Below are 24030 nucleotides of genomic sequence, written 5' to 3' on the forward strand. Positions count from 1 at the left end.
TAGAAGACGGGTTTGGCCTACTCGAAATAGAATGAAAATAATAATTACTAACGTAAACAAATGCCTGTTACAACAACCAATCGGGATCGATATACCCACACCACGTTATCTGCAGGTATCCCATTGGTTACAAAGCGTACTTCTTATTAGAAACATACTTTTTTTTTATGCATTCAGAATCTCTCCCTACATAAGAATAGTCATCCCTTAATGTCCAACAATGTTAATTTTTAAGGGGAAAAAATACTGAGCATGTCTGTACTCCCCAATATGCCCCTCCTTCTCGCTCTATTTGATATAAATTGAATTCACAAAAAAGTTTTTCATTGACAAAAGTTAGTACAATAATAACAATAAAAAGAAGAAATCAGAAACAAAGAATAATTTATTTTTACATTTTTAAAACATTAAACAGTTTTCTTAAAATAACTTCACTATTGAATTACCAAAAAAAATCATTCTGGAAATTAATTTGCAATTTGAAAGAAAATTCAAAGTTTATGAGCAGAAAATTAATTTTAAATATGAGTTTTTAAAATTTGAAGGCATAATTTTGCGCGTATGCAAATAATACAGGAGAAAAAAATAACGCAGATGACTTTGTTAGCTGCTTATGTATTATCATATTATCATTATTACGTTATTATTGTTATGTGTACGCATTAGTAGTCCTTAAATGTTGGATAAGTTGAAAGTGTGTAAAATTATTCTGCAGATCCTAAATTTCTGCATTTATGAGAAATATTAATGTGCGTATATCAATTGAAAAGCCCTTTAATAACCTTCATTTATAAACTGTTACTGAATAATTAAGTGTACTACCACAACAGATCCTAAATTTCTGCATTTATGTAAAATATTAATGTGCGTATATCAATTAAAAAGCCCTTTAATAACCTTCATTTATAAACTGTTACTGAATAATTAAGTGTACTACCACAGCAGATCCTAAATTTCTGCATTTATGTGAAATATTAATGTGCGTATATCAATTGAAAAGCCCTTTAATAACCTTCATTTATAAACTGTTACTGAATAATTAAGTGTACTACCACAACACTAACTACCAAAATTTAAAAAGCAGATTTTAGAAAAAAATTAATCAATAAATAGTAGAGCCTTTTCATATTAGCTCCCTCTCTCCTACATTCTTGCATACAGTGCTGTAACTAAACATTTTAAAAACTGCACATGTTTGTGAGAGCACATATTTATGCATACATTTGAGAGACTGTTCAGATAGGGTTTTTTTAAAAAGAAAAAACAATAAATACAGGTTCAAACAGGTTCAATAAATACAGTTCAAAATGTAGAGAAAACATGGAAAAAATTATAGAACAATGAAAAAAGGGGTAAAAAGAAAAATAAGAAGAAACCGAGAAAAAAAGAAAAAAAAATCATAAAAAACCGGAAAATAAAAGATATAATCTTTTCATCAGCTCACACGATTATATCCGCAAGAAAAACTTATTGTCTTTCTTAATATTCTTCGTGTTTTTTTTTTTGTATTTGTTTATTATGCTATATATATATATATATATATATATATATATATATATATATAGGGTGATTCTAAAAAGATGGGCAAAATTTTAGGAAATGATAGTACACACCCAAGCAAAAATTTTTATCAGAGAGTGCATGGTCGAAAACAAAACGCTAAGGTGCTGGCGCATTTGGAAAGTTGTTTGATGCAAACGTGAAAGCTCCATTCCTGTTGCGAGTTACTGCGCTGCGCTACTTGTCGCCAAGATTTCGGCGGCTGCAGGGAAAGTTCGTGATATGCCCTATCTTTTTCTTCGCCGTTGTACTGCGTGCATAGCAGCATAGTCGCTGCCGGTCACTGTTTTTGAACACTTATTGCTTTTATAACTTAACTTCATCGTTCTTTGTGTATTTTTGCCTCATATAAGAACATAAACTTTGACGCCCTCTAGCGGTTTTGCGTTTTGTTTTCGATCATGCATTCTTTGATAAAAATTGTTGACTTGGGTGTGTACTATCATTTCTTAAAAGTTTGCCCTTCTTTCCAAAATCACCCTGTATATATATATCAATCTATATATATATATATATATATATATATATATATATATATATATATATATATAACTATGATAAACTATTCCTAAAGCCACTGGACGGAATAGTTTGGATGTATGACCTTTTATACTGGATTAGTTAAATATTTTTTAGTTACTTTTTAATATTTGTAGCCTCTTAAAATTAATTTAATTTTAATTGTCCAGTATAATAAACAGTTTATTTATTTATTTATTTATTTAATTATTTTTTATTTTTGTATAAGTGGAATGGGCTCTGGTTCGTAAAGAACCACCCCAGATAAATGCAGGTGATACGTGTATACTTTAAAATTATGTAAGGTTGTATGAATGAAGAATAAAACCTATAAACGGTTTTCTATTCCTGTATGCAGGCTCTGATTTTTAAATAAGTCACCCTATGAAAGATGGATATGTGTATTCTGTAAAATTATGAATGAAGGATGGGTCTATAAACGGCTTTCTATCCTGACAGACTGACTTTTAAATTAATTTCCCTATTAATGATTTTTTTAATTTTTTTTATTTTTATTTTTTTATTTATTTATTTATTTATTTATATTTTTTTTTTATTTATTTATTTTTTGTTTTTTTAAGACTGCTAATTTATTCAATCCGTTAAACATTTTTATTATTATTTCAATTTTATTACCTTTTTACTAATTGTTTCTCATAGATGGCAGCACTAATATTTTACCTAAACATTTTTTTTCTTCTTCTTCGATCAAATGTTTTTTTTAAATTTTATTATATTCGATTCAAGCTATAAGCAATATTTTACATCTTCGCGATTTTTGTTAACTGTTTTATTATTGTACTTTTAAACCTAAACCGCGTTTTAATTCACGCCGGTAAGTTTGATTTCCTATTACATTTTTCTTTTATTTCATGATTTTTTTCAAAATAAGGTTTTTTGCGATATCGACACATATAAAGAATAATTTTTATCTTAGGATAATTATTCTTTATTCAGAAATATCGCATTATTTATGGCAATTAGATGTGTCTTGACAACGACTATTTGCTTATACCATTCTTGTTTCTCTACCATTTAGTTTTTTATTTTTATTTTATTCATGTTTTTCATGTTAATTTGTGTATATATATATATATATATATATATATATATATATATATATATATATATATATATATATATATATATATATATATATATATATATATATATATATATATATATATATATAATAAATAAATAAATAAATACAAGAAAACACGAAGAAAGTTAAGAAAAACAATAAGTTTCTTTTTAGTAATTATCTTTACAATGGAAAGGATATTTTTCTTCAAATTAATGGAATACCACAAGGATCTAATTATTCATCTCTTTTAGCTAACTTATTTTTGCCTTATTATGAAAAAAATTAAACTCTTAGTATTAAATTTGTTTTTAGATATATTGATGACTTAATTATCTTTAATTTCCAAGATTTTACTATTTTATTGAGTAATATATACTCTGAGGAATTGATCTTACTTCGTAATCATGATGGTAATATTAATTTCAATGTTTTGGATTTGGGTATTATGAAGGTTGAAAATATCTGCTTTGTTGATTTATACGATAAAAGAAATTATTTTAATTTTAATATTAATAAAGTAGTTACTTGGAATTCTAATGTTTCTGGGAGCATCTATTTAAATACCACTTTTAATGAAATGAACAGAATTAAAAGAATATGTAGTAAGATTTATTTATCCAAAAAACAAATCGATAAACTCTTTCAAAATTTGATAAAAAGCAATGGATACCCAACTAAAGTAATAAAATTTTATATAAAATCATTGAATTAATCGTATATTTTTGTGGAAATTTTTACTAAAAATTTCTTTTTTTGTTAATTTTTATAACTTTCCCATATGCAAATCCATTTCAGGTAAATCCATAGCCAAAATTATTTACTAAATAATTTCTTTGTTAATTTGTATAATTTTTCAATGTGCAAATCCATTTCGGGCAAATCCGTGGTTAGAATTATTTACTAAAAATTCCTTTACTAAAAAATTTCCTTTGTTAATCTATACAGTTTTTCCATGTGCAAATCCATTTTGGGCAAATCCGTGGGTAAAATTGTTTGCTAAAAATTTCTTTGTTAATTTATGAAATTTTCCCATGTGCAAATCCATTTCGGGCAAATACGTGGCTAAAATTATCTACTAAAAAAAATTTTTTCTTCGTTAATTTTTCCATGTGCAAATCCATTTCGGGCAAATCCGTGTTAAAATTATCTATTAAAAAAAAAGAATTTTTGTTGATAATTTAAATAATTTTTCTATGTGCTAATCCATGTCGTGCAAATCCGCGGCTAAAATTATTTGTAAAAACAGGCAATTTATGTTTCTCTTTTCTATTTTATATGTTTTCTTAAATAAATATCTATCTTCTAAAACTATTTATGATCAATTTCTAAAATTATCCAGTATATTATTACCTTGCGCACATCCATTTCGGGCCCATCCTTGGTAACTAACAAATCAAAGCTCAGAATAACAAATCACTTCAGCAGTGCAGTAAGAACGACACTTTAAAACCCTCTTGTTACACTCAATTTGCGCTTTTGTTTTCATCTTTTGTTTTCATATTTTGCAATCTGGCAATCTTTCTGCGAAAACATTTTTAAATCATTCTTGAAAAAATTTTTGCCCAAGTAAGTTGATCTGATTTTGCTACTCGCTTTATAGTCCCCCCTTTTTAACGTTTTTTTCTTTTTATTTTATTTTATTTTCTGTTTTTACATGTTACTTACTTTTACTTTTTGTGATCTATTTTATTTGTTGTTATTTTTATAAAAAAAATTTTGAGTGCTCCTCACACTATTGTATTAATATATTTTGCTTCTGCTTTATTGATACAATATCAGAAAGCACTCTGTTTTGCAGATATAATTGTGTGGACTGAAGAAAAGATTATATCTTTTTTTTCGGTTTTTTAAATAAAATTTCACCTTTTTTTTTTTTTTTTTTTTTTTTTATTATTATTAAACTGTTGTTTGTTATTTTTTTACTTATTATTCGCCCCCCCCCCTTTTTTTTCATTTGTCTATTATTTTTTTGTTTTATTCTTCATTTTGAACATATATATATATATATATATATAAGACTACTGTATATATATATATATATATATATATATATATATATATATATATATATATATATATATATAAGACTACTGTATATATATATATATATATATATATATATATATATATATATATATATATATATATATATATATATATATATATATATATATATATATATATATATATATATATATATATATATATATATATAACACTACTTGATTTTTAGAGCAAATCAAGTAACTGTAAAGAAAATTATTAAATAAACAGTAATTCTGTAATAAGTTAGTCTAACAAGAATTCATAAAACTGTAATTTAAAAGCATAAAAGGTGAAAAAAATATTTTATCTTTTAAAAAAATTAGAGAAAATAAAACAATTAACCTACCTCTATTAATAATTACTATTCTTTAACAATATGTATTTATCTCTGGTTACAAAAGGAATCAAATTAGGAACCTTTTATTAATACTAGTATTACATTAAGGTACTACATTAAATTTAAAGTTTTTTAATTTGTTATTTAATTTAATATCTTGCCATTAAAGGTTTCTTTGTAACAAAAATTGTTCTCTTTTAAAATTAAAATAAAATGTAGACCCTAAAATTTTTTAACTAAGTACTATCTTAAGAAGCCCATAAAATCCCAATTAAACCCACGAATGTTGTTTCTTTTTTATTTTATTTTTTAATGAAAGCACAGGCTTTTTTTAATTCTGGCATAAACGGAAAAAAACTTTAAAAGTATAACCTTGAGCTGTCTCTTGATTCACTTGTTTGGAGGCAGTTACAATCTGCTCTAAACATTGATGCCATTCTGGTTTTTCAGTCTGACTTTCAAGTTGAGGCAGAGTAATGTTCTCAGCAATGTTCCTCTTTATTGTTCGCTGAAATTGAATTTTTTTTTAAACTATCATGTATAAATACACACTCAAGCAAAGAGAGAGTAATAAAACAAAAAAATTTCAACATCGAAATTTTTTTCGAACTTTTAATGTATCAACTTAAAAAAAAAAGTTTGAAACTAATGAAGTTACTTGATAGTAATACTACAAAATATGCTCAGTAGTATGGTGTTAATATGACATAAAATTTTTATTCTGACTTATTGTCTAAAACTCCATTTGCATAGTAATGCATCGTAAAATAAGGTATCATTAATCGTGCGTGTAAAAAAATACTAGTAATAATAATCATACAAGGAAAGAGTAGAAATCATAAACAACAGCTTAATTAGTTTACTAATTCTATCTAGCGCGATTTTTCTAAATTTTAATTAAACTATAACCCTTCCAGTTGATTCCTTTTTCAGATTTTTTAATCTTTTTCTCGTGCTTATACCCAAAACTAGGAACTATTTTGGCAAAGGTACCGATGTAGAAATTTTCTCCAAACTTTATCCCATTTGGACTATGTTATTCTGAAGCTCTCTGAAGTGAGAAGCTTATTTCTTGTTTATTTCCCACAAAACAGTTTGACGAAATAATAACTTTATTGATTTAGGAAATTTTAACTGACGCAGCACTAAAATATTTCAAAATTGTGACCTGCCAAAAATTAAGTTAACTTTAGTTTCAGAAACAGGAACATCAGAGAGGGGTCATACGAATATCTAAATCAAATCAAGACACTCATAAAAAACAATTTCTATGTGAAAGTAACATGATGATGATCAAACCTTTCTTTGAAATCCACTCATTCTTAATATTTGACTGAAAATCCCGTCTTTAAATAAAATTATACAAACAGGAAAAGCTTATAAATGCTTCCAGCGTTGTGTTGTCATGACAACAGTTGAATGTATTTATATCTTTACTCCTAATAATATTTGTAGCTTTTAGCTTATATTTATGTGGCTGTAAGCTTATAATTGCATTTATTTTACAATACTAGCATTTTGAAAGAACAGTAATAGACAGCTGGAAACGAGACTAATAATTATATCAAGTTAGTAGGGCCAAAATAAGTATCTCTGGACGGTCGGGCAGAAATAATATCCTGTCTTCTTCTGTGCCGATTAAAAAATGGAGACCTCGTGGTGACAAAAATAATGGTTTAATTACAAGATATACGAAAGCTTATGGTGCGAATTAATCCAAAAGTAGCCCTTAAATTATAAAAAGTTGTTCTCAAAAGTATAGTAAGCTAAGAATCAATTAAATCAGGCAGTAAATCTGAATCAATGCGAGCTACAAACAAGTCATTTTGATGCAAAAAAAGGTCCGAATCTGCCTGTCGTAACTTCCCTAAAGTCGGTGCAGTCAGTGTGCGTAATTAGTGTAGTGTGTAAACTCTGTTATTCTAATTTGACTGAATATCTCCGAAAGAAAACACTGTTGGTTTTTTCTAATTGTTTTTATGAACTGGTTTTACGATCTTGTGCGTAAAAGATTGAATATGGTCAGAACCACGTGAAATTTTTTACAATTGTCTCATAGGAAGGTTACATACTTCTTCTGTTTTTATGGAAGTAAGATAAAAAAGTTTCTATACAACTTATGTTGATTTTAGTATTTACTATTCTTCAATATTACCTCTTTACTATAATACATTTACTTATTCATTCATACTGCTGAAGGTTTCTTTCTGCATTTATGATGTTAAAAAACTGCATTTTTTGCAAATATTCTTTAATTCTACTGACTTTCTGAGATGAATGAGGAGTTATAATTGAAAGTTATGCATTTAACTTCCATTGACTATTGCATTAAAAACTGTTAGCAATAATTTATGAATATACACAAACATTTAAAAGCCTTATTAAATATATATTTGGAAGCAAGTTAGTAGAGTGACAACTTTATTTTCTGATCATATTTTTGAAAGATTTCCCGAACTCTGTTATTTATTATCCCTTGATTCTTGTGTGTTATTTTAATGGTAAATTATTTAAAGCCTGTTATAATGTTGAAAATAGCAGACAAGAAGGTAAATATATAAGGTTTGACAGAATAGTAAAATAGAGACTGACCTACTTTTTTAAATTTTGTAGAAGCTGCTTTAATATGCTTTCGTTTGCACAAATTTTGCTGACTAGGACCATTCTTAATGCAAAAAACTGTAGTGTGCCGTAGATTAATCGAAACAGTTTGTATGTTAGGTGAAATGAGACTTTCATGTTTTATAGTAATAAAAATTCTGCTTTGTTGTGTGGACATTCTCATATAAATCATTATTTTTAGTTTTCAAAAAAATTCTTCATTTAATTAAGTAAGAGTTTCTCGTTTATTCTGACAATTCCTGAATTATATTAGCAGGGGTCTGTCCAGACATTTTGTGAAAGGTCTGTTTTTGTAAAATTGTGAAAAAATTACTCGTAATTTTTTGAATATAAAATAAAGGTTAAGTCACATTCTTTCAAACAGGGTCCGGCTTTTATGAATTTGTGCAAATAGGGTCCTGTTATTGCAAAAATCTTTTTTAAAGAGTTTTTAATTTTGTAAATCGATACAAAATTATGCACAACAATGTAAAATGATAATTTAAAAAAATTAAATTTTCAAAAATAAGCAGCCAGCAATTGGGATATCTAAAGTGTTACAACCATTACGTTTTAATTATCTCCCCATTACGTGTTAGTTTAAATTTTAAATGGTTTTAAAAAATGTTTTTGTACCTATCAATATTTTCATTGCATTTTTTATCCTTAATTTTTTTAAGACTACTGTCAGTTCACGACTATCTTTGCTTGCTGCTGGAGCCATAGACTTTTGTCCCAGTGAGAATAAAATAACGTCATCAACAGATTCTGACGGACGTTTAACTGCCATATTCACTCCAAAAGATTTTCAGAAGCATCTTGTTGATCAAAACAAGAATTCTTTAAGTAAGTATACCAAGTTGTGAGTGTCTCCTAGATCTCTAGTTGTATGTTACAGTGATTCAGTATTTCTGCCTTGGTGACTCTATTTTTGTAAAAATATTTAGCACAATTTAAATTTTTGTAAAAGAAGTATATATATTTCAAGACAGAATAATGAGAGAGAATTTCCCGCCCTTGCTCAGAAACAGGGTGAGATTTCAAAAAGTTAAGTGAGATTTCCAAAAATTAAAAAAAAAACACGAATAGACTTGGAAAAAAATATTTCATTAATTATAATACATTTTTATAATCTAATTTTTAAAGTATTGAATATTTTTGCTGCATCATCATATGGAAAATGTTCTATATATACTTTTTCGTCAGCTTTTCTCATTAGGTTGCTCAGATGTTTATCAGTCATTTGTCTATGATATTTTGTCTTAATTCGGTTTTGAGTGCTAAATGACCTTGCAACAGATGTTGAACAATTCGGAATCACTAAGTAAATTTGTAGCATTGAAAAAATCTGAACGTCTTACATGAAGAAATCTTACCTTCGGTGAACACGTAGTTGCAGAGAAATGTGTTCTGCTGTTCGCACCGGTTCTGAACAATACTGGTAAATAGGGAAGCTAGATAACAAGGATTGATGTTGAAAATAATAAAAGATCAAGGTAGAAAAGTGAAACGGATTTTATTCAAAATGGCAGAAGACGAAATTTTTTCCAAAACTCGCTAGATTCGCGCATTTTGAAATTGATTAATAGAGTGTGTAATCTCGCGTTATTCATTTTTGAATGCGAGAAATAAGGGGGATTCTCGCTCTAGTGAAAACACTGCATAAAATGTATTTCTAATATCAAGTTTTAAAAAAATATTATATTAAATATTTAATACAAACACAAACAGTACATATTTCATAACTAACTTATTAAGTTGTGTAAAATTTAAAAATGAATGTGCAGCCTTGTTCAAAATATAATTCAATTTGTGTATTGAATTATTCTTTGGGAAGATATCGCTCAATAAAAAGATAAGTTCCAATTTGTTTGTAAAAATGTGACACTTTTCTGTTAGGTGCATATTTTTTTTATGGACTTTATTATGTTTTGTGTTGAAAAAAATAGTTACTGGTTTATGGAAGATTGACAAAAAAAATTATCTCTTTTTTTTTTTTTAATTTTTACTATTGATATTGCTTTTGAGAAGGTAACTATTTTATTAATGAGATTTATTAAAAATTAGTGAAAGTGGCATGTCTTAATCTGTGTTTTTTCTTTTTAAAAATAGTATTGTCTTACATAAATTTTTAGTCTTTTTATCTATCTCTCACTCTAACCTTAACTTGGTTAAGATCAGGTATCTATTTGACAAACAATAGTCAGGAAAATAAAAAATAATCATTACTTGTTTACCATTATCTGATCTACTGAAAGTTCATATTTTTATTCATTAAATGTCAACAGCAATTCGGTTTTTGTCATTATTTCAATTTTTATATGTATTTGTAACATGATTAGATAAATATACAAATATATTTTAAACATTGAATGACCATTGTGCTATTAAATATATTAATAAAGAAATTTGACCGACAAAGTAAGAACAAAAAATTATTTAACTTTTTTTTTTTTTTTTATGGTTATAATTTGTACAGAGCTTTTAAGTGTAATATCTTACTTATTGAAAAAATTATTTTATGCTGTGGAAAAATTGCAAATCTGTTAATAGGTAACTGTTTCTTTTTCTTTTCTCCCCGTTCTTTGCGCACATTGTAAATCTTGGGTATCATTAAAACTTTTTGATTTATTGATTTTTTCAGATAATGGCTATATTACCTTAAATGGAAATAAAGAACAATCTTTTGTTAAAGCTAATGAGGAAAGGATCAGAACAAGCAGTTATAATGGCAAAGTTGTAGAAGATGGTATGATGATTTTAAATTTTTCATAGTTTAACACATTTCTACTAATGAACAACTTGTTTTTGAAACAGCTTTGCTCTTTTATAATTTTACGTGCAAAAATATAATATCTACTACAGTGGAAAGTCGCGTATCCGGAATCAGTGGGACTTTTGGTAGTCCGGATATTAGATTTTTCCGTATAATAGACCCCCAAGGTGAACAAAACTTGAAATGATCAAATAAACGATCTGAATCTAAGAAGCAAAAAATTAATAAACATTATTTTTCGGGCAATAATGTTTTAGTATTAGAATGATATCTAATCAATCAAAAACAAAATATTAGAAAATAATAATTATTGCTTAAAATATAGAAAACGAAACAAAAAATTGACAGTTAAGAAAACATTAATTGCTCTCTCCACCATTTTGAACTAGAAGGAATCAAGCGAGAAGGGGAAATTCCTGTCATTCATTAAGCTGAGTAGGTGGAGAAGAAAATTAATTTCCTCCTTACTTGTTATTCAAGTTGAGGGTGGGGCAGTGACAAATTCTTATTTTCTCTCCCATCATCCCAATCAAGCATAAAGGTGCTGCATGCTGATTGGGTTCCCTTTTTTTTTTCCTTGTGTGACTGAAAGTGACTCCCCCTCCACTTTAACATTTGATATGTTTACCCTTTTTCAGAGTATTTCTTCTTCCCCTGACACTCTAATAAAATAGTTCCAAGAAATGCCTCTTTTACAGCTGCATGGGAAAGAAGGGGGGAGGGGACTCAGTTGTGCTCTTTTGAAAACAAATCTCCCCCCTTTCCTGCATTCCTGAGGAGGAGCCTTGCTTATGCTTACGGTCTTGGGAGGTCTTCTCTTCCCCTTTCTGTTGATTTATGGGTTTAATGCATGAATCACTAGAAGCTGGAAAAAGAAAAAAGCGTGTGTCCAAAGACTTTTTTTTTTAAGAGAGGGGGAAAGAATAGATGTTTATTTTGATTGTTAAAAAGTGTCCCGGAAATCGACCCTTCCGGAAAAGGGACGTCTGGATATGGGACGTTACACTGTATTTCAATTATGATCTGATTAATTTCCTGCAGATATATTCAGGGTATCCGCACACCTGGAAAGTCATGAATTTCAGTATTGAGCAAAATTTGTCATGAAAGGTCATGATTGCTATTTTTTTTAAAAAAATTCATGGAAAGTCATGAATTTAGGTCTCCCAGTGTTGCAAGTGCTGCGCCGATCTGCGCCAATTGTCTTGCCGATCTGCGCCTACATGCTCTGAATTGAAGATTGCGCTGATCTGCGCCAAAGGGGATATTTTCCCCTAGGTATCGCCAAGCCGCAATTTTACGACAACCAAGCTACTGCCATGTGGGGGGTTGCTCTGGATTCAGTGGGAAGGATTCTTGCATTTTGCAAGATATTCTCAATTTCAGGTTTAATTTTTCACTCTCTGAAATGGAGCCGAAACTTCCCTCGAATTTTTCGGGGACCAACTAAACGTTGTCAAATTTTAATAGCAAAAGAAAATTTTATTTCTCTTCTTAGTTTCATCGTTATTGAAGTGCCATCATCTTCGTTAATGGCAAACTAATGGCCTTCTTGCTCTATTTCATTCATAGAATGGTACCCATGATCTTGGAATTAACTTGGGGACCATTCACTAAGTACATGTTTTCATGTTGATCCTCAGTGCAGTCAAGAATCACAAAACTTCATAACCTCAAGATTTCCATCTCCCTTTTATTCATTTAATTAAATAAAGATAAGAATTTATTGAGTGTTTATATGTAAATTTTTATCTGAGGGACCATCCACAAATTGCATATTGTTTTTAAACATTTATTTTACTTTTTTACTTTCTTTTACTAATATTTTTTTTTACTTATTGCATTTTATTATTGTGTTATTGCTTTCAAAATGTTCAGTGCTCTTATTTTGTTTAAGGAAAAAACTTAATAATATTTAGAGGCAAGATTTTAAATAAGTATGAAGAGGGGCTTTCAGAATTTTTAAAGCAGCAAAAAAAATCTTTCAGATTTGTCATTCAAAAATTCATCTCTTAATGATTTGATTTAAAACAATTATAATTATTTTCAATTATCACAGATTTGTTAAATATGTGTGTAGGGACAATATAATAATTTACTTCTGGCAAAATTTCTTTAGCTTCAATACTCATTGTATTTGCATTTAAAAATTATGTAATTTTTTTTAAATCATTTCATTAATCTTGTTTTAATTCTTTTTATTAAATATGCTCCAAATCTTTGTTTCGCTGCTCCAAAATTACATTTTTGTTGCTCCGAAACCAGGTTTTGCCACTTGCACCACGGGTCTCCGAAAAATCTAATTTTTAAAATGGAATCCCCCCCGCCCCGATTTCATCCTGTTCCGAATATCTGAATTCCTAACAAAATCACCACTCAGGCATATTTTAATTGAATATAAAATGATTTTATCGTGTTCTTTAAAAAATATGGTGTTCTTTCAAAAAATGAAAGAAAAAACATTTCTAGAGCTAATTATCTTTTAAACTTTTCTGTGATTTAAGAATTTTTATTATTTATTTTTATCAATTTAAAATTCTAGTTAAAGCAAACCAGTCATTGGCCAATTTTTTTTTTCGAAATGAGAACAGAAAAATCAGGAGTATTTCTTTCCTTTCAGATGAACAAGAAAAGTATCTTTAGAAAAAATTATTTGCTTTTGTATTTTTTTCAACTATTTTATTGTTTCAACCAGGGTTGGCAAGGTTTAGGACGGAATGGATTAATCCACGGTTTAAACCGTCCTGTCCAAAACCCCTTTGTCTTAAACTGTCCAGAACCCTTTTACTCAAATTATGTCACAATTTTATCTGAACAATATTTAATAAACATAGAACTACAGTAGAACTCCAATTATCTGAACTCCAACTATCCGAATCGCTTTCAGAATTCCTATGGAAATACAGTAAAAAGATAAGTTTCTCTTTTTTTTTTCTTTTCTTATATGAATAAACTAAAATGTTAGTAAAGCCAAGGAAAGATTTACGCAGAGAAAGTTTACAGGATAGGACAAAGATAAATAAAAGGAATAACAAAGGAGGAGGAATCCAGTCACAAAAGAGCACATGGGAGACTGTATGAATAAGGATGTTAGTTGTGGAATGTTATCTTAGGAATGTTGTTTGTTGACAAAGAAATGTGAATGCTAGAGTCAAAATGTCAAAAAACTTCCCCTATTTTATAAAAACCAATGCAAAGCTAGGATGACTGCAGCACTGTTTACAGAGTAGTACGATTCATTCCTGAAGTGAAAAAACGCCAAAATTCTCTTGGAAAAGAATGAAGTCCTGTGCTTTTGATTGTTGATAATGCACCAACTAATCTACAGAAGAATTGTTGGAAAGAGGAAATGGCCAATTTAAAACAATCTTTTTGCCACCAAACGTAACAAGCTTGTTGCAACCAATGGACCAATCTGTTATTGAAACAATGAAGCATCTTTACCGAAGACAACTTTTAAGGAAGCTTTTAGTAGAGGGAAAGGATGAAGAAGGTGTGTTGGATAACCACAAAAAGATATATTTGAAAGATTGGTACATGGTTGCGGAGGCTTGGAATTTGGTTAAAGATGCCTCATTAAGACGTGCATGGAACAAGTTAAAAGGCGTATCAACTAAAGAAGGGAAGGAAAAAGAGAAAAGGGGGAAAAAAGAAGTTAACGAGAAAAAAAAAAGGGAAGAGACAGAAGATGAGGATGCCGTATCTCTTGAGGAATTCAGAAACATATTTTTGAAAATTCCTGGATGTTCAGATGTCAGTGCTGAAGATATAGGAGAGTGGATGGCGTGTGATTTATCAGACTGTGGATTTCAAATTTTAAATGATGATGAATTTATTGAAAATGTGATGGAGGAAAGTGTCGATGAAGAAGATGACCCTAATGCTGAAATTGAGGAAGACACAGGGCCGTCAGCAAGTGAAGCATTTGCTGGCCTTGAAACTGCATTGAAGTGGATGGAGCACCAACCCGAGTGTGACTATTTGCAACTTCTCACTGTCAACCGAATGTGCGACTTAGCTGCCCGAACCGGGTGAAGACAGTTAAACAGCTTACTTTAACTGAGATGTTCAGCATGTAATAACTTTCATTTACTGCAAGGTATGTACACATTATTCATAAAAAGATCTCTTTCCTTAAAAACAGTTCTTTTCCCTCATTTCCACTATACATACAGTAATTATTTAAAATAAGCATTTTTTTTAAAAAAATTCCAATTATCCGAATTTTTGATTATCCGAATGGGGTCCGGTCCCAATTGTTTCGGATAATTGGAGTTCTACTGTAATAACATATTGATAATTAGATATACTAGAGAATATTTGTTTTTAAAAGTAAAATGTTTTATTAATATTGTTTGACTCTTCAATTTAAACAAAGGAAGATTAATCAGTAATCAAATTCAATTGGTCCTCTCATTCAATAGTACATAACTGAAGTTTGGCCTTGCCATACAGGTTAAAATATTAGGGTCCAAGTGCTTGGTTCGTCATAAACAGGTTTATTTATCTGTAGTACTATTCAAGAATACTTTATTTCATTCATGTTCAATTCTTTTAGCATAGTGGTGATACATCACCAGTGTCAGTAACTGAAACTGATGTTATGCCCTTCAAAACTGTTAATACATTTTTCAGTTACTTTATATTTTCAATTTAAACTAATATATTTATATTTAAAAACAATTTTTTTTAAAATAGATGTCTTTTTTATCATCCTGTGATGCAGAAATTATAATATTTTTTTTAAAAAATATTGTGAAAAATAAAAGGTTAATTTTTGAACAAATTTAGTATTTTTTTTTTTTTTAAGAAAAATTATTATTTTTTAATATTGCCATATTTATCCTTATGCTAAAATATTATTTATCAGTATTAAAAGCATATTTATATTTAAAGGATTAGATATTCACTTTTGTTGTTCAATAAATTATGGAGCTTCAAAAATTATAAACATTTTCCTTTTATATTTTCTTTTAATAAGTTATAGTAAATTGTATAAAAAATATAAAATATATTTATTGATACATGTAATTATTATGTGTACAATGGTTACACCTATAGAATTTTTACCAAAGTTCAAGGTTTTGGACACTTTAAGACAGTTTAACCCAGTTTAGGACAGTTTTACCCAGTTTAAGACAGTAAAACCCAAGTGTCCTGTCCAAAACCAGTTTAGGACGTCCAAAACCCCAACCCTGGTTTCAACTCTTTCTTTACTCTGTTTTTTAAATTTAAAATCTATAAATAAGAAGATGCAGAGTATAGCAGTTTTGGTTATACCTATCATTTCAATTAATGTTATTATAATGCTTTTTTAATTTATTTGCTGCGTTTTTATCGGAGAAAATAGTAACTTCGTTAAGTCATGAAAAATTCTTGGAATTAGTCATGGAAAAGTCATGAATTTAAAAATCTAAAATCATGCAGATACCCTGAATATTTCATCCGTAACAGACTAATTAAGAGTATGATTTAGTGACCTAAGCAGGACAATAAGAAGTGCATCCTTTGTATAAAGAAATTCCTAGCCTTTGATAATTAACTGGGCTGATTTCATTTTTATACCTTAATTTTGTGGAGAAACACTGCAGCATTTATGATTTAAAACTTACAAATTTTGGCATGCGCTGCGTATTGAATAGGGCAGCCTAGCCTTTTAGAAATTTGAAATTAGTAAAAAAGAATGCTCCTGATTGTTTTGTAGTATAATTTTGCTCAAAACAAGTTTTATTTCATTTAATTATTATTAATATTTTTTTTAATTATTGTAAGGATTTTTTTCTTTAATAATTTTATTTAATAATATTTAGGAATTTCAAATCAAATTACGATAAATCGGCGTGGGGCGATTGTTCTCTTAGGTATAATTTTGCACCTTGTAAAATTCTTTTAATCCATTTATTGTATTTTGATGCCTTATCTTTATTATAAATCTTAAGCACATTATTTACATGAAATTAAAGTATTTTAAATTGATATTCGTTTACGTAATGACGATTGTGCTGCATTTGAAACATTTTTATGAAAATTATTGATTCTCAGAATATCTGCTTTGAAGTAAGACTGCATATATTAATTTATTGTATATTTAATGATTTTATGTATAGCTTATAATTTAAAGCAGATGCGTTAACTCCTTGATCGTTCACACGGTAAAATTTTGTGCGGCATATCCGATGCCGATGGGGAAGCTTTTTGATCAAATTTTATGCTTTCGGTGTTATCTCTACCAAATTACGGTGCATTTAAAGTTAAGGCAATATTTTTCCTATTCGTTCTGTAAAAATATCCGTTGTATGAGTTGATATAAGGATACTGGACTGCATTTTTAACGCAAGTAAAAGAATTTTTTAAGAAAAGGCAGGTCAAATGTTAACTGTATGCAATATTTTTGTATACATTGATTGAGAAGAATAAATTACGTATTTACCATTAATTACAAATAATAAAGTGGGGTGAAAAAAGTAAATATTTGAATTTCGAAATACTTTTGTGCAAAAAAGTTGCTTGTTGTAATGAGAAAACTAAATCTGAAATATGGAATGAAAACTAATACTTCAGTTTACCAGTTTTTCATATTTTCTCTGCGAGTTAATGAGATTTCCAAGTAAAGATGGTTGTATGTCGAATTCCAACTGTATCCTACCCAACCATCTAATTTTTTTCGTGGAATATCTATATTAATAGTTATATACAATAATTTTCATTGGAGTTGCTTACTGTCAGGGGTCGCATTCCCCCTAAAATTCATAAAATTCCTAAAAGTATGTGCAAACCCTAAAATTCCTAAAAATCTGATAAAATTTTGTTGGTGTTCCTAAAAAATTAGAGTTATAGGCTAAATATAAATAAAAAAGCAATAATCTAAAATATAAGAATTTAACTACATTAATTAAAACTGTTTTAATTTTGCCACATGGGAATTCTGATCCTGAGAGAGGTTTTTCGATAAATAAAGCAATGCTTAATGTGAGTCACCATGAGAATACTATTATGTCTCTTAGACTAATCAAAGATACCATTCGAAATTATGGAGGAGTGTTGAATATCACCACAACACTATTGTGGGCAGTAAAAGAATCTCACAAATCATATCAAGAATATTTTAGAAAAATGATCCTGATTAATTTGTTTTTCTCTAACTTCTAATATAAATTGCTGATTTGAAATCTAATAATATCACACAATAATTTTTCTTAATAAAGTAAGGTAAAGGGTAATAATAAAGTAATTGTAATAATCTTCTGTTATGTAATAAACTACCGTGTGATCTGTTTTTATCCTAGCAAAATCATATATTACCCCTAAAATTTACCTAAAATTTTTTGAAAAAAGTTCCTATAATTTTAAAAAAAACTTTGCTGCTACCCCTGTACTGTATTAATGTTCAATTTTCTCTATCTTCTAAAGTCTGATTTTTTGGAGAAACAGTGTTCATTCTAGGCCTTTAAAAAAACAAGGCACTAGAAACTGGAAAAGACATTGTTACAAATATTTGCTTAACTAAAGACCCCAAAAAACATTCAAAGTTTTAATTTTATCTTTAAAAAATCCTTTTTTTTTTTTTTAATTATAGTTTAAATTAAAAATAATTCCTTGCTTAAATTCTCACATTCTATAAATTAGTTTTAAATGAGCATAATTCTTGAATTTCAAAAATGTTGCATGTCGTAATAATAACTTATTAAAAATATTGGGATTTTGAAAACGGTGTTGAAGTGAATGAAAAACCGGTTAGTAATTGTAATATCAACAACACTAAGATCTAGATCAGCTAAACCTCTTTTCCCAAAAAATCAGAATTCAAATGTGTTGTAGATATTTAAACAGAAAAAAAAAACTCAGCAATGCAGTAAGTGAAAAAATTTTACTCCATTGAAAATGTTTGTTAAAAAAATTATTACTTAAAGATGAGATTTTCAAGCCATAACAGCGAATTAATTAAAATGGAATTGTCTCGAATTGAATGCTTCTAAAAAACAACAGCTCAAGTTCAAAATTCGCAAATTATAATAACGTATTAAATGTATTTTGAAATTTAAAGAACCATGGGAAAACTATTAAAAATTAATGATAGCCAAATAAATTTTTTCATAAATTAGAGTGGTACATAATCAGGTTTGAAGGCTAAACAGAGCAGAAATCTTTTGTTCAAAGGGCAAACATGGTGGCCTGCTTTGCAAACCCTGTCTAGAATAAGCACATTTCCATTTTGCCTTTAAAATCAGAAACTTCTCTTTTTTTTTTAAAGAAAAATTTATCTTTGCAGGAAAATCCTATATAACTTTAAATGGAGATAAAGGAAAAACATTTGGAAATCCACATAAAGATAAACTTGGGAATAATAATTGCAATGACAAAACTGCTAAAGATGGTAATTCTATTTTATAACCTTTTCTTTTTTACCTAAATTCTTTCTTACTGTAAGAACATTGGTACCTAACAATATTAAACTTTTGAGTTACAGATAACAATTTTTTTTCCTATATTTTTATTGAAGCAGAACAGGGGTCTTTTTAGAAGAAATTTTGGTCCTTTAACGAACCCTTTGCAAAATATCTTTCCGTAAAAACGGACCATTCACGAAATAATTTATCTTTTAATTGCACTCTTTACAAATTTGTTTATCTTCATTATTGTTTTGTTAATCGAATAAACCCTTCCCGAGAGAAGAAGAAAACGAAAGACTGTTCAAAATGAACTAAGTTTTCCAATTTCCCTAAGTTTAAATTCCAAATGTAGTATTCTAAGAAAATATTTCTGATGTTGCAAACATCATGTGCACATTCTTATTGATATTAAATGATATATTATTTTGTAAATAAATAAATGATCAATTTATATTTATTCATAAAATTAATTGAGCATTATGTAAATAAAAATTAATTTCAGGCAATTTTTTAAATAAAATATTATACATTTAAGAATTATTTAAATTTACTTAGTGCATAACACATTAAAAGTGATACATAACTAAATTGTGTTATTTAAAATATGTCAATTGAAATTATTAAAAATGTGAGTGATTTTGTTTCCATTATTCGTCCGAAATGAATATTCTGCATTGAGCAGTATAGGCTAAATACCAAATATTTGTATGTTGCATCTCTAAGGTCCCTATTTACACAAATTCACAAAAGCAGGACCTTGGTTGAAAGAATGTGACTTAATGCTTATTTTATATTCACAAATAATGAGTAGTTTTTTCACAATTTTACAAAAACAGGACCTCTCACAAAATGTCTAGACAGACCCCTGCAGTATGTATTCTTTCTAGGCAATGTGTTCATATTATATATAGATATATATGTTATCATTTATGAATATTTTTTTCCCCTTAAAATGAGGATTTTATTTAGAAATTGATCAATTTGTATCCTCCTGAAATTCTGATGTTTGTTTTTTTTTACAGGAAATGCCTACATAACATTAAATGGAAATAAAGAAAAATGTCTAGTAGTTAATGCCAACAAGGAAAAAAATGTAACTATCAACAGCTGTAAGGAGAGAGTTGTGGAAGATGGTATTCCCATTCCAAAGCAAATTATTTATTCTGGAAAGATCCAATTAAGTTGGAAGCAACCACGTAAGATTGGTGCTGGTTTGGAGAATATGGGAAACACATGTTTCATGAATACGGTTGTTCAATGCCTAACCTACTGTCCACCTCTTGTCAACCATCTTTTGTATGATTCTGATCATTCCTCAAAATGTTAGTATATTTCCTCAATTCTTATCATTTATAGTAGTTGTGCCTAACAAGGTGCTTGAAAATTGCTTAACAACCCATGACCTAAAATGTTATTGTATGCTGTCAGGGAATCCTTACCATTATGGACTGGCTGTACCAATACTTTTATTTAATCAAAACTATCTTAATTTTATGCTTCGTGGAGGGTCCAACCTACCTTAATAAGTTATTATCCATAGAAAATAATTTATATCTGAATGAGATAGCTCATAAACTATAATAGTTGTTAACGAAAATAGCAATAATGAAAATGGTTATTTAAATGATTACGAATGACTCATAGTATTCCAAAATATGGTTACAATTAACACCATAAAACAATATTTATAGCAGAATGCCGATACCAGTGAAGCTCAAAATCGCCAACGACATCAACACTCTTAATGATACTTTTCAAACATTACATTGAATTGAAGTCTCTAAGTAGATGCTTTATCGACATTTAATCATTTGTCGATAAATTTATAGAGTTAATCAAATTGTTTACCAAATAATTTTATAAGGATGAAACAACTGTTTCTAATGCAATCATTATAAAATATAAAATTACGACAGGATCGATTCAAATGCTCGTAATATTTCCATATGAAGACCAGCTCGCTATGGTGACAAGACCACTTGCTGTTTTGAATTGTTATATTTCGCCTCTAGGCTAGTATTTACAGCAATACTCAGTGCAATTGGCTAGTATTTACAGCAACATTCGCTGCTATCAATCATGCGAACACAGTGTTTTTATCATAGAAAAAAAATGGATGAGAATATCTCGCCCTTTCTCAAAAACAGGGTGAGATTTCAAAAAGTTAAGTGAGATTTCTAAAAACTAAAAAAAAAACACAAAAACTCTTGGAAAAAAAAATCATTTCTTTAATTATAATACATTTTTAAGGTCTTCTATTTTTTAAAGCATTGAATATTTTTGGTGCATCATCATAGAAGATTTTGCCTTTACAAGGTATTTGTCCATCTTACATTAGCACATAAAAAATTTGAATGTCTTACATGAAGAAACCTTACCTACGGTAAACATGTGGTTACAGAGAAATTAGTTCTGAAAGAGGTTCCGTGGTTCGGAGAGATGGTGTTCTGTTGTTCTTAAAGGTTCTGAACAATACTGGTAAATAGGGAAGCTAGATAACGGGGCAGATGTTGAAAATAATGAAATATCCGGGAAGAAGAGTTAAATGGATTTTATTCTGAATGGCATAATTCGGGGCTTTTTACAAAATGCAAGAAATTCGCGAATTTTGAAATTGGTTTATAGAATGTGCGAATTTCTCGCGGTAATCATTTTTTAATGCGAGAAAAGAAAAAAATATGCGAGATTCTCGCACTGTAGTGAAAACACTGCAACAGTTGTGCACTTTGTTTAATTTTTTTTTTTAATTTGTTATTTTAACGTTAAATGTGGGTCTTAGTATGTAATGACCAACTCGCTACAATGGCAATAATGCCTGCTATTTTGAATTTTTATTTAACAAACTTTTACTGTATGTGCTTATAATCACGGAGTGCTAATATCTTCTTTTTTTTTATTCTTGTAGGCACTATCACCGGATTTTGTATGATGTGTGTTCTCCATAGACACATTAAAAGAGCTTTAGATAACTCTAATGATGTCATTAGGCCTACTGAATTGTTTCAAAGACTAAGAAGTAAGATTATTAGTCAACATATGAGAATGAAATTTCAGTTACACATTCGTAATTAATAAAATAAAAAACTATGTTTTAATTTTGCAGCAATAGCAAAGCACTTCCAACATGGTCGACAGGAAGACGCTCATGAATATCTTCGCTACGTGATCGATAATTTGTGGCGGTCGTGTTTGTTGCAGAATAATTTTCATTCCAAGTAATTATTTCTTTTTTTTTAACCATATTTTCTCATTTGAATATGTACAGCAGAATTAATGCAGGAATTGGTAATATTTTTGATTTAAAAAATTTTTCAATTTTACCTTTGATTGTTAGTTTTTGTAATAAATATACTCATAATTGTATAAATTAGTGAATATTCTTTGTTTACGTGACTAAATATAATGAGTTAAGAAAATCAGCAAGAAAATTGCCTAGTTATAATGTTATTTAGAGAGAAAACAGTGTCTAATGTATATCTTTTAGAAGGCTCAGTTTGGCAAATTTGATGATGAAATTTCAGTCCTGGAAACTTCAAGGTTCTAACCGATAGGACCAGCACTTATGGAGTTACACGAAAATAGTTTCAAATTATTTCGAAAGCTTCAGGATTTCATCGTCAAGCCTTTATAAATAGAAGTGTGCGTCTAAAAAGATAGTAGTTATCTGCTTGTGACTGCCATAGTGTGCTAACCTGAATTACAGTGGTTCTTGTCTCTGTGGACTGTTTTTACAGAGTGGACACCATATTTTTTGAAACCCACTGATTCCTACGAGTAACGTTTGATTGGCCCGCCTCCGATCTTCTAACTCTCCGTCATCTTCGTCAAGGCGATAGGGCCATACTAATGATGGGTGACCAAAGAGATTTTTAAAAACAAGGATTGGGCTAAGCTACAGTGCTTCGATATGTTCCTACGCTACAAGCTGAACAAATGAAGTGCAAAAATGCACCTCTGCTTGACAGTTGTCCATGAAGAACTTGACTATTATCTGTTATCTTGTTTGCTTAGAGGTGTTACTTATTTTTTGCTTTTAAACAAAAATGTTTATCCCTTTAATCGTCACAGTTTATATAATTTGATTGCAAAGATTAGAGGTAGCTATATTAATAAAAATACTATTAGTTGACATTAGGTATTAAAGTTTCACATTGTTAATTGAAATTTACTTTCATTGTCCTAGTTATTTAATATTGGTTTTTTTTCCCCTTTTTAAATTTAAAACATTTTTGAACTATTATTTAAACAAAGATACTGTAATTCTTTAGGAATTTTCTTGTTTTTTTTCTAAATTGCACTTTTAATTAACATATTTAATTTTTTAGTGAAGTCTTATATTTCTTTTTTTTTTTTTAAGATATTTATATCTTTCTTTTTCCATTTTCAGATTAGACTCTGCTTCAAAAGAAACAACTATTATAAACCAAATATTTGGTGGATATCATCGAAGTCAAGGTAAGAAATATTAACTCTAAATTAATTACCTTTTTATACATATATGTGTGTACTAAGTTTTTTGAAATTATTTATTTGAGCAACTGAAGTTTTCGAAAGCATTGGATTCCGCATAATCTTCACCTAAATTAAAATCTAAATTTTGTGTTTTTATTGTATTAACAAAATATTTTTTGTCATTATAACAAATGTTTTACAAAGATCATTTTCATTTATGTGCCAGTAATAAATTCAGAATTTTAGAAATTTTTATTTTTTA

At 28.5% G+C, this 24030-nt stretch overlaps 1 protein-coding gene across 2 annotated transcripts in view; it reads left to right on the top strand.

The window, feature by feature from the left end:
* Positions 1–7142: 7142 nt before the first annotated feature.
* The window catches only part of LOC107452396 (uncharacterized), a 42628-nt gene continuing 25740 nt past the window's right edge, over positions 7143–24030 (top strand). The window contains exons 1-8 of one of the 2 annotated variants that reach the window (XM_016068859.5): positions 7143–7640; positions 8831–8996; positions 10795–10899; positions 19196–19300; positions 20339–20638; positions 22222–22332; positions 22420–22531; positions 23704–23771. In XM_016068859.5, the coding sequence (XP_015924345.2) occupies positions 7635–7640; positions 8831–8996; positions 10795–10899; positions 19196–19300; positions 20339–20638; positions 22222–22332; positions 22420–22531; positions 23704–23771 (973 nt within the window). In that variant the 5' untranslated portion in view covers positions 7143–7634. The remainder of the gene's footprint in view (positions 7641–8830; positions 8997–10794; positions 10900–19195; positions 19301–20338; positions 20639–22221; positions 22333–22419; positions 22532–23703; positions 23772–24030) is intronic. The other variant, XM_016068860.5, reaches the window with a different exon arrangement.

Source organism: Parasteatoda tepidariorum, chromosome 8, assembly GCF_982258835.1.
Source record: "Parasteatoda tepidariorum strain Cologne lab strain chromosome 8, Ptep-v5.0, whole genome shotgun sequence".
Taxonomy (NCBI): Eukaryota; Metazoa; Arthropoda; class Arachnida; order Araneae; family Theridiidae; genus Parasteatoda; species Parasteatoda tepidariorum.